At 42.7% G+C, this 16,589-nt stretch overlaps 2 protein-coding genes across 3 annotated transcripts; both read right to left on the reverse strand.

Moving 5' to 3' along the window:
- Nucleotides 1-972: 972 nt before the first annotated feature.
- parvg (parvin, gamma) lies at nt 973-7,045 on the reverse strand. Its single transcript, XM_084672471.1, has 14 exons — nt 6,775-7,045; nt 6,424-6,543; nt 6,262-6,335; nt 6,096-6,160; nt 5,471-5,573; nt 5,220-5,360; nt 4,477-4,592; nt 4,258-4,313; nt 4,136-4,167; nt 3,977-4,038; nt 3,595-3,663; nt 3,329-3,430; nt 3,047-3,119; nt 973-1,875 (listed from the first exon to the last, which is right to left on the reverse strand). Exons 3-14 carry the CDS (start codon nt 6,323-6,325, stop codon nt 1,802-1,804), a joined length of 957 nt encoding a protein of 318 aa, XP_084528597.1. The 5' UTR covers nt 6,326-6,335; nt 6,424-6,543; nt 6,775-7,045; the 3' UTR covers nt 973-1,801.
- A 561-nt stretch (nt 7,046-7,606) lies between these two features.
- On the reverse strand, nt 7,607-16,372 carry parvb (parvin, beta). 2 transcript variants are annotated; one of them, XM_084672470.1, is made up of 13 exons: nt 16,030-16,372; nt 11,639-11,728; nt 10,993-11,063; nt 10,795-10,897; nt 10,469-10,609; nt 10,053-10,168; nt 9,871-9,929; nt 9,697-9,716; nt 9,549-9,610; nt 9,400-9,468; nt 9,051-9,152; nt 8,876-8,948; nt 7,607-8,567 (listed from the first exon to the last, which is right to left on the reverse strand). In XM_084672470.1, the coding sequence occupies exons 1-13, from the start codon at nt 16,142-16,144 to the stop codon at nt 8,491-8,493; spliced, it is 1,098 nt and encodes a 365-aa protein (XP_084528596.1). In that variant the 5' UTR covers nt 16,145-16,372; the 3' UTR covers nt 7,607-8,490. The 2 variants fall into 2 exon arrangements, with proteins under 2 accessions (XP_084528596.1, XP_084528595.1); XM_084672469.1 differs by lacking the exon at nt 16,030-16,372 and adding an exon at nt 13,358-13,512.
- Nucleotides 16,373-16,589: the final 217 nt, after the last annotated feature.

A 16,589-nucleotide genomic window follows, 5' to 3' on the forward strand; every position in this document is an offset into this window, starting at 1 on the left:
GTTTGTCTTCAAAGTTTCTCACAAGCTCTCTCTCCAAAGCCCACACCGTTCTATCCGTCGTTGAGAGCTGGCTTTCTCTCTCATCAATCCATCCCTCTCTCGCCTCTCTCTTGATTTTCTATACCAGCCATGCCAAGGCCCTTTTCAGAATGTATTTCTCTGAAACAGTTGCATCATCCGTAGAGGAGGGGAGACATGGAGATGATGAAGAAGAAGAATTTGAAGATGATTGCCATTCATCACTATGGAGAAGCCATTGCCTTGGTATCCATCTCCAGCCATTACAGCAGAGCAGGAGGAGAACTCACCCTGCTAGCATTCACCTATTAAAAACTCATTCCAGTCCTCATCTCTATGTGGCTTCATGCCCCGGCCCACACAGGCCTCAGACCCAAGGTTAAGCTCTGTCTGAAGCATTACAGACAAATTAAGTGGTTTTTAATGTTGTCGTTAGATGATTTGCTTTAACATATTGTACTGAAGCCCCTAAGAATGCCTTAGAATGCCCCAGTCTCTGTTATCACAACACCATTACGCTGCCATTTAAGATCACATTCAGATAGCAACATGGCCTTAAACTCAGCACGCAAAGCCAAGTTCAGAAAGAGAACCACAACAGAAGAAACTGCCAGCTAGCTAGTTATTCGTGTCTTCAGAGTGGCTGTGTTTGCTCGTGAGAGTTGAAGAAGGTCAGGATTTGTCTCTCATGACAAAACACATCCTCTCTGACGACACTGAAGAACCCGCTAGCCGATAGTTTCTGAGAGGTCCTTCTCCTGTGCCGTTGGACCTTTGACATCAGCTCTAGACTGAGGGTAAGAGAGGAGGAAAGTGAGGAGAAAACTCGGATAGTCATCGCCGGACATGCTGAGAACAACCCCGGGCTAGCCAGCTGGATCACTCATCAGATTCTCCGCCATAGGTATGAGGAGAGAGGGGCTTTGTGATGTTGAAGAAGCACAGCAAACTGTCCCCGATGTTTGTTCAAGTTTATTTTTCAATTTGTAAAAAGTAGAGTTACAAGTACATTGGAATTCTGCAAGAAATACAGCTTTTTTTTACAGGTCTTTACACCCGATTTACTGCCTTTATCTAATTCTCCAGAACATCATAAAATACTCAGACATTGGCTTTTAGTGCTGCCAGATTGAAGATGTCTCTATTAAACTACCTGTGACAGGGTTTTTTGGATCACAACATCTGACTGACATTAAACTGGATGCTTGATTTCAAATGTCTACAACTGCAAATGGGAGATGTGGCAGACAACTATATGGGACACAGAGTTGAAGGAGTAGTAAATTGGAAGGTCGATACAAAACGGCAAGTGAAGAAAGCCCATTCAGCTGACCTGACAGGACACTTAAGCTGTCTGCTGAATCGAGCCATTTCCATGATGAACAGGAGGCTCCACAGCAACGCCCAACGCTGCTTGCTGTCCGACTTATGACATTGAGCTGTAATGAGCAACTGTTTCCATAAAGCAGAACACATTTATATCCTACCCTAGACTCAGAAACTCGTCGAGCAGTCTATTCAAAATTGTATTTAAATTATTACAGGGATACAAGGTTGAAGTCATTGCAATCAGCAAGTAATTAAAATGATGCATTCACACAATGATGCATTTATATTACAAAACTATGTATTGGGAAATAAATACTGATTAACCTATGATGCTATGGTTTTAACATCTCCAACATGGTATATAATGGGTGATTGAGGCAGGGAATCCAAGGCTTTGCAGGAGACTGTTCCGACATCCCCTCATCATCTCCTTTCCCATAGCCACACTTCGTGCTCACTTGGCTTTGTGCCTCTTAAATAGGCCATAAAGGACCCTCAAGGTGGCTGATGCATCCTGGGAGATGATGTCTGTTTGAGATACAAAGTCAATTGGGGATGATCTGTTCTGCAACATTAGCAGTTTTACAGCCTCGTGTTTTTACTGACACTAGAGGACGACATCTATTACACAACCTGTAAAGAGGTCAGGAACAAGGTCACAACAACAAAATTAGATGCAATCCAATCAATATAGAGGGAATGGAAAGATCCAAGATTTTGTGTGTGAAGCATTAATTCACTTTTGTGCACTATTAAGATCCACTTCAGCTCCGGATGAGCTAATGAATGTATTCAGTGTGTGTCTGTAGTCCCTGAACGTTGTGATTCCTTATTCCATCAGAGAGATTACCCGGTAATTAAAAGGACACAAAACTTGAATTAAATGAGTCACTTGCTCCTTGATTAAATTTAAGGTGCTGATTCAACTATTCAGCAGCTCCTAATTTGAAACTTAAGAAATGAATATTACAATGTACTGGTTGGGAAAGTATGTTCGTTAAGTCATCACAGAGCACGGAGAGAAAGTTATACTGAGCATTATCCAAAAATAGCCATTAGGCGTATAGGCAATGTTATGAAAAGGGAGTTATATGCACTGTACACACTCACCCACACATGCCTGCCTGACACACACACACACACACACAAACACACACACATACACACACACACCTAATGACGGATATTGCAATACGATGAATAAATATCTGTATCAATCCGCAGACATCAAGTTGTCCTTCTCCCGTGTTTGTCCTTGTGAAAAACTAAAAATGACCTCAGACTTAGCCAGTCACCCAAAGCAAAACATATCTGATACAGATTACTCGACAATAATAATAATCCCATTGTATTCGACAACAATTCTCAGATGCACATTCACACCCAAAGCGTTGGGTCTTAACTGATCAGCACAAATCCTGTCTCTCACTTGACATATAAAAAATCTGTGGCATGCCACTATCACCTAGATAAAGTTCTCTCACACAGGAAATCTTCTGAATTATTTTGTTGTTTTTGTTTCCTGAAGCACTTCTCAATGCCTTGAAAACTGCTGTGGAATGCAACCATGGTTACAGTCCTCAGCTAGATACGAGTTGCTGTCTTGATGCCAGTTGGCACTTTAAGGAGATCTTCATCTGGCGGCAGGAGTGACAGTATGAGGCCAGCTGTTGAAGCTGCAGATTGTCGACGTACTTACCTTGTGGGTCAACGTTGGACACCTCCAGCTCCAGGTCATTGAGGAGGTCCAGGGCTAACGTGACATTGTGAAGCTAGGCAAGAGAAAATACATTACATTGACATCCAAACACAAGCCACACAACACTTACAATGGAAAATCCTAACATCTCACACAGGAGAGACATGGAGCATGATAGCCATTAATAGACAAATCCTTACATAGGGGACCCAAAGCCTTTGATAACATGTCATCATTTCATTGCGACTCTCCATTCAGCATCAGTGTGTTGTGGATGCTCACCATCTCAGTGTGGCTCACGGGGGTAAGGTGAAAGTTACAAATGGGGAGGAAGAACCCCTCTAACTGCCCAATCAGCAGCAGGAGAATCACACCATCTGCAAACTACACAGGAACACAACACCGGCACAGTCACCCTGATAGGCTGAAGCAATGGCAGGGGAGTCAATCAATAGCTTTTCATTAGTAAAAAGTGCTAAGGGATCAATGAAGTAAGCGATCTGTAGCAGTAACCAATGAAAACAAGGCAGGAGCCGATGTTGACTCACCTGTTTCTCCAGGTCGATCACCTGCAGACCCAGGGAGGACAAGTTCTGGTTGACAAAGTGCAGAATGGCCTGGAAAAAGAACAGCAATGGCAATGTAACTATATTCATGTGGCAGAGGCTTTCATCCAAAATGACATACAGGGGGGGATTTTAACCTTTGACTGATACCTCGTGTTTTGCAGTCAAATGCTCTACAGTTGAACCATACCCCACTCCCCAATCATGAGCTTAGGTGTTCTGTAACTGTGTTGAGCATTAGATCAAGAAAAGGTTTCATTTCTGAGCATTAAGCTAGATGAGGAGAAATTCACTCCTGTTACTGCTTCAGAAATACATGTTCTGCATGTGTGAACTGAACTATTCAAAAATAGGTCTGTATTACCTTTTTCACTGTGTGGACTTTGTGCGGGTCTAGCTGAAGCAGCTGATCAATAGGATGTTCTCCTGTACAGAGACAGGCAAGGGTTACAATGGTTCAATGATGACTGGCAGTAACTACTTCAAATGGGTCCCATCTACTTGAACCGAATATTGCACTCACTGTTAGAACTACTCAGGGAGTCTGTTGAATCACTGTTGACAAAGCAAGCAGATGAAAGTCAGTTCACCCAGCCGTTTGATGGGAGGAGGAATAATCCTGTTCATAGGCAGCAATTTACCAACCTTTCTTTGGTCAGGAACTCTATTTGTACGTCAGACTTGATTCCACTTCTGCTGACCTGTATGCAACAACAAAGGAATAACAAACTTATCACTCTACTATTCTATCTCCATGAAGAGGATGAGGTCATTACTTCAAGATCCCCAGGCTCCAAATACAATATTAAATTCTCTTCGAAACCTGGCCTCAGCTGAAGCACTTGAGATAAAATCCAAACTCACCTCAACCAGAACAACTTCCACACTCACATTCGAAGGCAAATCTAGATCGGGCTGAAAACACTTCACCATGGCAACCAGCAGATGAAGAGTGGCCAGGAGGTCTCTGCTGTGGATGACTGACATGGACAACAGAGGAAAAGAAGAAATCATTTTTCATTCTGTAAACACGAAAGCCCCCCCTTCATCTCACTGGCACAAGAAAACAAAGTAATCTCCACCAGTGATGATTAACATGCTGCCCTGTAGCGCTGTCATATCCACAACAATAATCCTTCTCAGTTGGTGACAGGAAACAGACAACACCCTAGGGTGAACATCAAACCTTACCCCTGAAGCCAAACGTGTTCAAATGTATCTTTTGTGTATACTTTCCTCAAGGCTAAAACGACACGGTGATATGTCTGCATTGTTAAGAGGATCTTGTGATGTTTCTACAACATTTAAACAACATGATATGAGTTTTTGCAACATTATGGCAACCCTGTGATGTTTATACAACCTTTAGACAACATTGAGGTGATAATCCAACATCAAGACAACATTGGGACGATAATACAACATCTACAAAACGTTGTGATATTTCAACAACTTTTAGACAACATTAGGATGTTTCTACAACATTGGGATGATTCATCAACATTAAGACAACCATGGGATGTTTCTACAACATTATGATGTTTGAGTAACAATTAGACAACATTCAGATGTTTCTACAACGAGACAACATCCTGAGCATGACTCACGTTTGACGCTCCACTTGATGGTGCTCTCCTTGAGTTCTAGCCTCTTGTTGAGAGCTTCCAGAATGATCTCCAGCTTGTGGATCTGAGCAGCGCTCGTCACAGCTATCTCATCCACGGGCAGCTGCACCCCTGCTAGACTGACTACGGACAGCACAGGCACACACCAGATCAAACAACCAGAGAGAAAAACAAATCAATATGTGTGTTTGTCTATGTGCATATGCACATATGTTTGTGTGTGTGTGTCTCACCCAAGAGATGATGAATCACCAGTCCATCAAATATGTCTTCTTCTAGATGTTGGACCACAATGTGCTCGTGCTTTAAAGTACTGTTGATCCAGTCAACCAAGACCTGTAGAAGGTTTTCACTGTAGGAGTGTGTCATGTAATTGAGATGCTATGCGCTAATCTAAGGTAGCATCTAACAGAATTCCACATAACTGAGCAGCTATCCATGAACTTTCTGTTTTTCAGGGGTCATTCCAAGCACATCTTTTCATATCAAATTATTTCAGAGAACTTCTACCCTCACAGATTGCATCAGGTTTTGTGATAACTCTGATCTGTCTTACCATCTTCTGAGATAAAGATGTTCATTAAAGTTTCACTGATCTCACCACCTCTCTCAGCATGAGACTGCAATAGAACTCAGATGAATAAATGTATAAAGATTGTCCTCCTGATGCATTTTCTGTCATGACTGTGAAATGATCTTCAGCCCAAGGCAAAGGAGAGCGTAGTGATGTGTGTATGAAACTGTTATAAAGGCCTCTGATTTGGATAGTACAATAAATCTGGATTGTGCTGTATATGGAGTATTATTATTTTTTTGTCACTGTCTATGTACACTGTATTTTTTTTTTTTACGTCTTACCTCTTTCAATTTTTCAAGTTTGGGGTCTTGCAAAGATGAGGGTTGAATGATCTTTCTCTTCTCCCCTGTATATCAAAATTGATAATAGTTGAATTCATGACAGAATAAAAGTTAGGTTTTAGGCAAATCGATAGGTTAATGTCCGACTCCAAATAATAAGACTCACCCTGAAAACTGTCAATGTCAATGATGTCTTTCTCCTGCTGTGAGTCAAAGACGTTTCCCTCCATCTTTCTCTTCCTGAACAAGACATTTTTCGTAATGTACCTTCGGAGATTGGTTAACTTTGAATAGTTCAAACAGTTCTTGTCTGGTTTGCTAAACTCACTTCCTTAGTTTACTTTCGTTTTCACTGAACACAATATTGTAGTCAAAGTTGGTGACCCACGTGTACAACCAGCACTGCTACTGTCTGTATTTAGCCGTGACTCTTCCTCTACGTATGTTCCTAAACAGACAAACACTGAAAGAATTAAAAAGAAATACATTTTGACAAAACACTAACATGAATGAGATGGACTTTGACCACGAGTCTATCAAACTCTCCTAACCAAAACTTTAGTTCAGCTTTTCTGAGCATGTATTTCTTTGTGTTGCAGTCCTCTCTGAGGGAATTTCTCCCTAAGGTTGACAGACACTTTCGATGGAGTAACAACAAAGTATTTTCGAATAAGCTTACCTTCAGAGCGACAGAAGTGAACAAACCGAATATGGGAACTTCTGCTTCCTGACTGACGTCAACCCTGACCCCTTCAAAAAAGCCAACAGAGTGAAACTCATCTAGCCTGACAAAAATAGATTTTTTCTGAAATGTTGCATGAAAAAGTTGCCTTCATTCAATTTGAAAACTAAAACCTCACTGAAAATTCAAAACCAAAGTCTGAATGAAGTGCATAGCATAAATCGGAAAACAGACAAATGTGATTCAGAAGAACACTTCCTCTTTACGTTGCTGTGGTGGAGACATATCCTGAGTGTTTCCTGATGAGGACATTCATCTCTATATGATGCATACAAGCTTAGACTCTCATTCCACCACGAGAGGAAAAGGTAAGGACACTTCACTTGATAGGACCAAACACATTTTTCTCCAACCCCACTTCTGGGCAGCACAAATGAATGTGACACAGTCTTGCCCTGTGGCTCCAACGCACTCCACACACATCTCCATTTGAGCCTGGCATTATCAATGTTTTGTAGTCTGGCCCCCAGCAATCCACAATCATCTGTAGACAGATAAAACACATGACACACTAAGCACACTCTCTTGTGCGTACTTCAGAAAAGGAAGACCTTCCATCACCTGCGGGAAAGTATAATTTGGGGAAGGAAACGTTGCTATGGTAACCAAGGGAATAGACAAGAAAATAAAGTCTGAAAATAAACCCGTAATTACACTGACTAAACCTGAACCGTTGGTCTTTTGAGATCCAAGCTTGCGATCACAAAGAACAACAAGCCACCAGACAAGTGGGACACGTACCATTAAAAAGAACACGTTTGTCTGCGGACATGGTTGAAACATTGAAACATTTATTTCTTGACGGTCACATCCACAGGCTAACAACCACCGAGCAGAAACACGTACATCTCCTCTGCTTCTCATCCCAACTTGACTCACAGCCTCTCAATAATTCAACCTGGGTCTAAAATGCATGAGAGGGTCTCTCTGCTCTTGGGCTGCTGCACTGTGTTCAGGAGGAAGCTCCACCGAGACCACTTTGAAAGGAGGATTACTGAAAAGCTACTCTGTGGCCTGCTCTGCTCGGAGAATAACATGGCACTTAAGGTAGGAGGCAACAGTGCTAGCAACAGCTAGGAAATACGGCTCTACAATCATTTGGGAGCATTATGAGAGACGGGGTTAGAGGGTAGGAGATGGAATTAAAGAGTATGTCATATTCATATATCTTGCAGAAATACAATATTCAGCAAGCCATCCAAACAGTGAATCACATTCATAAGCAGTAGTGGCTCTTTGCATAAAATAACTCGGGGTGTTCTTCAGTTCATAATAACATGGCAAACAAGGGCATCCGTATTCTTCCCAGTGCAGACACAGTTCAGGCACGTAGCAAAATATTGGAGGGGTGAGGCTTAGCCTTAGCATACAGGACGTCTTAAATAAATACTGACATTTAGCGTGATTAAATACTAACAGTAAGAGACTCCTCAGGCCATTCCACCTGGATCTGTCCAGAATCAGAATCAGAAGGGATTTTATCATCCAGGTCCAACACAACGCTCTAGTGAGTACAGAGCACAAAGAAAGTATCCTGTATCCAGTATCGTGTTTTCTAGTATAGTCCCAGGGTGAACTCCGGGTCCAGATTTCCATGGAGTGTGGATTTAGAGGAGGTTCCACCTTCTGTTATAAGCAGTGTCCATCCATGACTTATTCAGAGTTCTTGTAGTTGGTGAACAGGTTGTACAAGACCCTCAGAGTGGACTTCAGGTTCAAGTTGACGACGTCTGTAAGAGAGATATGATGTGATAAGGTCATATGAGGTGATTTATTGAGGACTTGGGAACGTTTAGTGAGCGAGTCACTAAGAGACCGTTCACTTCACCGTAGCCTAAAGTTTTACAGTAAGGCAAGGCTGCCCCCTACTGGACACCTGCGCACCATTACATACTATTGACATGTTATTCATTTAGCAGATTTAACAGCATCAGGGTTATAAAAAGGTATATGTTATGAGGCCACATAGAATCAAAGGCCACATAGAATTGTTCTGCACTCTTTTATGTGGTACTTCCTGTGAATGTCCCCATCTTACCTTCGGGTCTAGCTTTGGGTTTCTTCAGTCCTCCATCTTGCATCAGCTCAAAGGCAAACGCCACATTGTGGACCTGCAGGAAACAGGCAATAGAATCCCAATGGGACATTGACCAATAAACAGCAACAATGATCATAAAAACATTTTTTTTAAGATAACTTTGTAATAAACTTACTTTCTGTTCAAAGCTCTCTGGCGTCAGGAAAAAGTTGTAGAGAGGGACAAAATAGTCTTCCAGCAGCCCCATTAACAGCACCAGATACACACCATCAGCGAACTACACAACAGATAACACAAGCGAGGACACACAGGAAAGCACAGCAAATATGTATCATCTTCCAAAGATGCAACATTGATTCATTGCATTTGCATGTATATTGTATTTGTTTAGCAGACACTTTTATCCAAGGTGACATACAAAAAGTGGATACAGTAAGTAAAGGAGAAGATCAGAGATCAGACGTGCATCTTTCTAACAGTAAGTGGGAGTCATTAGAGATGTAGAACTTGAGTTGATGTCCCACCTGAGACTCCAGCTCTGTCACCTCAAGGTTCAGCTTGTTCAGGTGTTTGTTTACAAATGTGATGAGTGACTGGTGAAAGGACACAAAAACGGCACGTGAATCACTGAGAAAACAACAAAACTGTGGAAACAAGAAGTCGGATAACTTACCTTTTTTACAACGTTGAGTTTGTCGGGGGCATGATCCAGGAGTGTGTCAAAAGCATCCCTATCTAAGATAAAATGAAATGTGGGATGAATGAATGCTAACATTTAAATGGACCACTCATTAATCAGTAACCGAACAGAAGTTACTTACCAAATCGACCCACCATCATCCTAGAAAAAGGAGACACATGAGGTAGAGTCATACCCCAACCATCAACACTAACAACTACTTATTTTCACTACAGGTAGAAGAAACGACAACATCACAGCTCTCTTCCGCGACATCCACACTGGAGCATGGATAAGGACATCCAACATGTCTTACTCTGTAGTGCTAGTTAGCTCCTTGGTCACATGAGACGTCTGCAGTATGCCCTCTCGTTTCTGTATTCCCAAGAAGGGGTGGAGGAACAAAACAACGGGTTCAATGAACCTCACACGGCAGCCAAAGTAGCAGAAATGGGTCAGTCAGGTGTCAGCCAGAACTGTGTAGGTGGGTTTCCTCACCTTGACCACCACCACCTGTACAGACACGTGCTCAGGCAGCCGAATGGGAGCCAGGAAGTGCATAGCAAGGGCCACCAGCAGGTAGATGATGGACACCAGGTTTTTAGAATGGATAGCTGTAAAGAACGGCCAGAAGAAGGCACTTACGGGAGACATCGCGTGTCTGTCCTGTTTATCTTCTTAGCCAAAAACCACATTTCAAGATAAGATACAATGCGAACGACAAAGAGTTGTCGTTTTTGACGGAATGTCATAACAAAAGCAGAATTTCAAAGTCAGATTCATAAAGAACAACTGAAAGTGCATTATAGCATGACGGTTTCTGATCGAATGACACACAGAATGTGGTAACGGCTGCATGGAAGCCTGTGGTCCAGAGGTCAGGTTACACCAGCAGTGAACAGATGTCCACTCACAGTCCACACTCCACTCGATGGACCATCCGTGAGGCCGGAGCTGCTCGTTCACGGCCTCCAGAACCATCTGGAGTTTTTGCTTCTGGCCGATCTCAGACTGGGTCACCTCCGCTACGTTCAGCTTCCTTCCACACAGCTTCTCTGCCGTCAGGATGAGGAAGAAACACAGGCCAGCGTTTTCAGACGGCTACTCACAGCCACAGACAAAACACGGGCAATAAGACTAAGGCAAAAAAGATTTCCTTACATAAACGTATACATTCTGGCATAGAGAATACAGCCCCACAAACATTTCTACACACTATCCAAATCCATCTATTTCTTACCAAATAACTTCTGAAGCACCTGCCCATCATAGCAATCTTCTTCCAGGTCTTTGACAATGATCCTGTCCTCCTCCAGCTCATTGTTGATCCAATCAATCAGTACCTGCACACACACACACACACACACACATAGGATCAGTACTCCGATGGATTTCAAAACACACCCTAACACTGGGAATACTGAGGGCTGTGACCTACCTTCTGAAGGTCTTTGAATTTAGGATTTTCTCTGGATGTTGGGTCCAGCATGTTCCTCTCAGCATTCTCTTCTGGCAAAGACATGACAGAGAGCAACTCTTAGCTGAGGAGCCAAAGAAAGACAGTGGAACATACAATACACACAGATGGAGAGTGTGTCTTACACATTTACAGTTTTGAAATGAGTAACTCCTTTTCTCTGTCACATACATAGCCCCGCCCCCCCCCCCCACACACACACACACACACACCAAGCTTCCCATCAGTCATCTCTAAACATAGTAAGTGATTCGGAAAAAAAGGGTGTTGTCCTCGCTCCACCCTTCACGCACTGCTCTTGTCTTGTTTCATTTCCTCCTCCTGAAGTCACTCAAGGTAGTCAGTCCCGACCTGTCACCCAGTCAACGTCAGTCGCCTCCTACCTGGTTCATCATCGTGCCCTGTAGCTGAGATGGGGTTACTTTGCGATGCGGCTAAGTAAATACAGACTATTCCTTGAATCTTACCACTGAAACACGTTTCGAACTGTGCACTTCTGAACTTCAGTTGTACTTTACAGATGAACTGTTTTTGAAGTTGCTGAAAATAGTGTTTGTGTTGTCTTAAACAGCAATTGTATGAGCATTGGCGTTAGCCTGTTGCTTACCTAGCAACGTGTCCTCAGGGTGGATTTCGGTCCCAGAGGGCAGCATGGGGGCGTTGATGGCATTCTTGCCCTCTTCAGTGAGGTCACTCACTGGGGACAGGCAGGGGAGAGTGAGACACCGTTAGATACATCGACATTCTCGGGGAGAGAAAGAGAATGCGGACAGAGAGGAGAAAGAGAGATGGAAAGGAAGAGAGAGAGAGAGTGAGACAGTGAGAGAAAGAGACAGAGAGAGAGTTAGAGAAAGAAACGGAGAGAGAGAGAGAGTGAGAGAAAGGGACAGAGAGAGAGTGAGAGACACAGAGAGAGCGCTTCAGTGTACCTCCTACTAAGCTGTTTGTTGGTCACTCATGCCACACTCATCCCTGAACGCATCATCACCCTCCACACCTCCTGGGCACTGTAGGTCTTTACTTCTGTAGTTCTATACCCTATTAACACCATCTGCTACAGCCTATACATGCGAGTACATGCATATCACCACCAAGAACCAAGGGACAATTAGGCACTTACCCACTGCAGGGTAACCAATCAACCAGTCCCTTCTGTATAGTGACACAAATCCATTATGAAATTGGCAAAGCAAAGGTAATGTTGAGTATAAAGAGTTTTGCGTTTTGGAGTCGCACCATTGCTACAGTATGGTATAGCTGTAGTATAGATCCTTTCTTAGATGCAAATGGAAAGCCTTCCCAGTCAAGCCTATCTCTTTGGGATTTCTCTAGCTCTGTTCTATTGCACAGTCTCTGGGGGTTATAGATCAAATACTGGCCTTGTACCCCAGCAGACGCAGTCCTTTCATCTTCCCAAACACTAAGGGCTGCTTTCAAAAGAGCCAACCCAAGTCTATGACTAAGAAGCCGCTTTAATGGAGAATCTACCAATACATTCACTCAACCCAGCACTCGCTTTGATTTGTGTCTGGTACCAGTCACACAGAGTTGATTTCCCGGCCAGAGCCTAATCTCACCGCTTCAGACAAACTATCTATGCTTAATCTCTGTCTGGGGAAAGGATACAGAGAGTGGAGAGAATGTTAATATATGTAGAACTGAGATATTGAAGTCTGGGTGGAGTACTCTCTACAGATTTAGTCTAATCCGTTGTTTACCACCAGTCCTTGCCGGAGGGTAAACAGTATGGCTGCATCAGACCACAGATCAGTATTTCCTTCATAATTACAGGCCTGTCCGCCTTTAATCGTAATAGAGCCCTTTCCCTGGCTGTGTCCAGTCCATCTGTCTCTCTGGCTGGGTTCAGTGCCTCTGGCCCTGTGGCTGTGTCCGAGCCACACTGGTCCATTAGTAGCACCAGCATTGTTTCACACATCCTTACCAAAAGCAGTAGTACAAAACATGTAGACAAACATTGCAGCAATGAAAAGGTTCCCACATATTTTGCGGAAACACCATCTTCTGACAATCTGATATTGGTTGTATTTATATATATATATATATATATATACTGTATATATATAAAAACCTCCAAAACCTTATGACAAAGAAGATTTTTTCTAATGATATAAAAATGTAACAAATATGGTCCATGTAAAGTATTTCTTTCATCAACGATGAGGCGGAATAAGAAACAGCATTACAGTCCATGCAGGCACAGAGGTTAATACAATACAATAGGTTGTAAGTCATGCTTCCTATTCATGGTTCCCTCAAAGCCCTTTAGTGACCTCAAACACCATTACAATCATATCAACAGAACTACCTTGTTTCTTCCTCTTGGTCCCACACAGGAGTCCAGCCATGTCCACAAATATACAGCCCTTGGAACGGCGGTAGCAGCTAGTGAAGGTAGAGTGTGTGTGTATCTGTGTACATGTGGTGCAGCCGGTGGGTCTAGGCATCGGCAGAAGCGTCATCACGTGTTTATTTCTGTCACAAACCCCCACCCACCCATGCGGTCTGGTTACAAGAGAGGGGAGAGAGAGAGAAGGTGTGTGTTGTGTGTGTGTGTGCGTGTGCGCAAGCGTGTGTGTGTTTATGAAGGCAGAGGGGTGGTCTTTAAGAAAGGAAGAAGTAGTAGAGCACAGCATTGGATCCCTGGTATACTCCAAAGTGGAAACAGAACTTGGCAACTTGGACTGAACAGAGGACCTGGAGACCCTGCAGCTGGCAGGTAGCATGTGCCGCATGTCTACAGCACAATAGGTTAACATTTTCCTGTTATCAAGAAAAAAAATGTTATCTTCACTTAAGTAATGTGTAGGAAGCCCAGATGGCAAACATTTAGATATGCTGGAAGAAGGAACACATTTTAATTTGCTTTGCTTCATTAGATAATCAATCATGCAGGAAATGTAGCCCTCTTAATTGAATTACAATAACTCAATTCTAACCCAAGGTCTTCTCGAGGTATAAATCTTTTTACAGCTTTGTTGCAGGCATTGTGCAAAACATTGTGCAAGGCAAGCATTGTGCAAAACTAAATTCATTAGCAGAGTAGTCTGAGGAAATGACCTCAGTCACAACAGTAATAACACCAGCATTCAAATGCATAGTCAAAAGCTTGTCATGGTGCACATCTATTCTAATCTACCTTTACACATTTCCCTCCAAGTTTCACATGATGTGTGACATGGAGGATATGGTGCAGTGTGGAGACAGAGCTGGCCTTAAATTAGCCCCTGGGTATTCATGCCAGCAATGGTCAGGAGGACTGACTAAACATCCACAGTCATACATTCAGTGTCACATGCCAGGAGCAACGACACAGTCACACCACTAGGGGCTTCTCCGGTGACCCAGAGAAACAGTGTCCTACCCCGGACCACAAACTGGGTGTGAAAGTTACTAAAACGTTGTTCATAGAGAGCCTACAGGTCATTTATAATTGTTGCAGTCATTCAAAACACTACTTATAAATGTTATCGACGCTGATATGTAGAATAGATAATAGCAACTAAGAGCAGAAGCTAAAATAGCTTGAGTGTATAATATTAACTGAGGAAATTGTGTGGAAAAAACCTCTCCAACCAAGCTTAACCTAGGACAATGCTTGAATCAAACAGTCCTTAATATCCAACAATAATTCACATAAAACACTGTGCCAGTATATACCTGTATAATATGGGATACACAAAAAGAGACTTACTTGCTGTAAATAAGTTGTCTGTACACTACAAGGGTTTGGGAGCAGTAAAGTCTTCTTTAATTAAAACACACTGCAAGTGAACTACCATCCTTCCTTTTTAATGGAGACAGTGACTTGCACTTTCATAGCCTCTTTATCACTTGCCTGTCCATTGCAAGTGAGTGACACTATCATTTGAGGGAAAAAAGACACACTTCCCTTCAGTTTATCTGGAGACAGTTGCCATTGTGTGTTCTGGCACTGCAGGAATCTGAGGAGTTCCACAGTTAGCTCTAATCGTGCAACTCTGCTCATCCATCTGCCACAGACGGTGGTTACTTCTCCAAATCTGAAAGCATCAGCTGGAAAAGTGGGTTCTTTGCGAATTCTGTTATGGCAAATGCTGTTCCCCCAATATATTCAGAAATGTATATATATATAGTCGTGACATATAGTCTTGGGATTGGCTCTCATCACATTCTCCATACCGGGGCAGTCTAAACAGCTATGACAGCACCAGGGAGCTTTGTGTTCCACTCCTCTCTTTCTGGTACAAGCAGCCATATCACCTATAGTATTGTTGTGTTGACTTGGAATTTATTGGGGTTCCCCATTCTCCTACTGTTTGAGCTCCTTATGAGGAGAATGGCAAACACATGGCTGGGAACACACACACAGACACAGACACACAAACACACAGACAGGCGTCAAACCTTGCAGCTGTCCATACTAGACAGAGGGGGGAGAAGGGAGGTGGTGGTGAGACTTCAAAATAGCATGGTAAATAAATAAGAGAGATAGCGCAGTATAAAGGTTTAATACCCCAAAAGCTAATTATCATTCTAGACCAAACAAAAACTGGAGGTAATCCTCTTACACCTTATCTTCATAACCTTGCATTACTGGCAAGGGTGACATGTATCTATTTATGTGTATTACCTCATGTGGAATGCCAGGCAACTTTCTTTGTGACTGTCACACGCACTCTTTCTAGACTGGAACCCTGTCTACAGTTCTCTAAAATGAGCATTATAAATGAAATTCCACCCTAGCCTACTTCATAATCATAGTCAGAGAATTGCGTGAAAGCCATACACGTTGAAAAATGATCATATATAATTTGCACTCCATTTGTATAGTAGGCCCACGCAAATGTAGACAATATTCATTATATTTTAAAGCTATTAAACGATCGCTCAAGAACATGTTGATACAGAACCATGGATAGTTACTTGTAAATAACTTACATAATCATACTATCCATATCAATGACAACAGACAATATATTATTAACAGTTCTCAGTTACCTTCTCTACACTTTTTCTTTCTCACCAGCGTTCCTCCTAGTTTCCCAAGAAAAGATTCGTCTTTTTTCATCTTGCCCGACTGTGAGGTTGCAGATCTAGATGGAGCTGCAGACATCTTCGTACGACTGTTAGCGACTATAATCTAATTCAACGTGAAAGCCCAAAACTGATTCATTCAGTTACAGCTGGATTTCGCAGACCGAAAATAAACTCGTAGCCTTAAAGCCTTGAAAGCTACTTTAGACACTGAAGACGTAAACGATAGGGTAGAAAGAGAACACCGATTGTTTGGCATTAGTATTACCGGATGGCTCATTGTATGGGAAGGCTATGCTTTTATCTACCGGACCCCACAGCGCCAGTCAATGGCTGGATGAAGGATAGAGCAGGCTGTCCCGTGAAAGCGAGGGAGGATGACCGTGGGAGAGCCTGGGACCACCTGCCATGATGCAAATCTTTGGGTGTGTTTAACACAACGGCTGACTTAAGAGTTAGCAGACATTTTTATCCCAAGCGTTATGTAGGAGAGGGGGAACCAGCAAACCACACGCATTAACATG

The sequence above is a fragment of the Hypomesus nipponensis genome, chromosome 14 (assembly GCF_054491055.1).
Source record: "Hypomesus nipponensis isolate SF chromosome 14, ASM5449105v1, whole genome shotgun sequence".
In the NCBI taxonomy this organism is placed as follows: Eukaryota; Metazoa; Chordata; class Actinopteri; order Osmeriformes; family Osmeridae; genus Hypomesus; species Hypomesus nipponensis.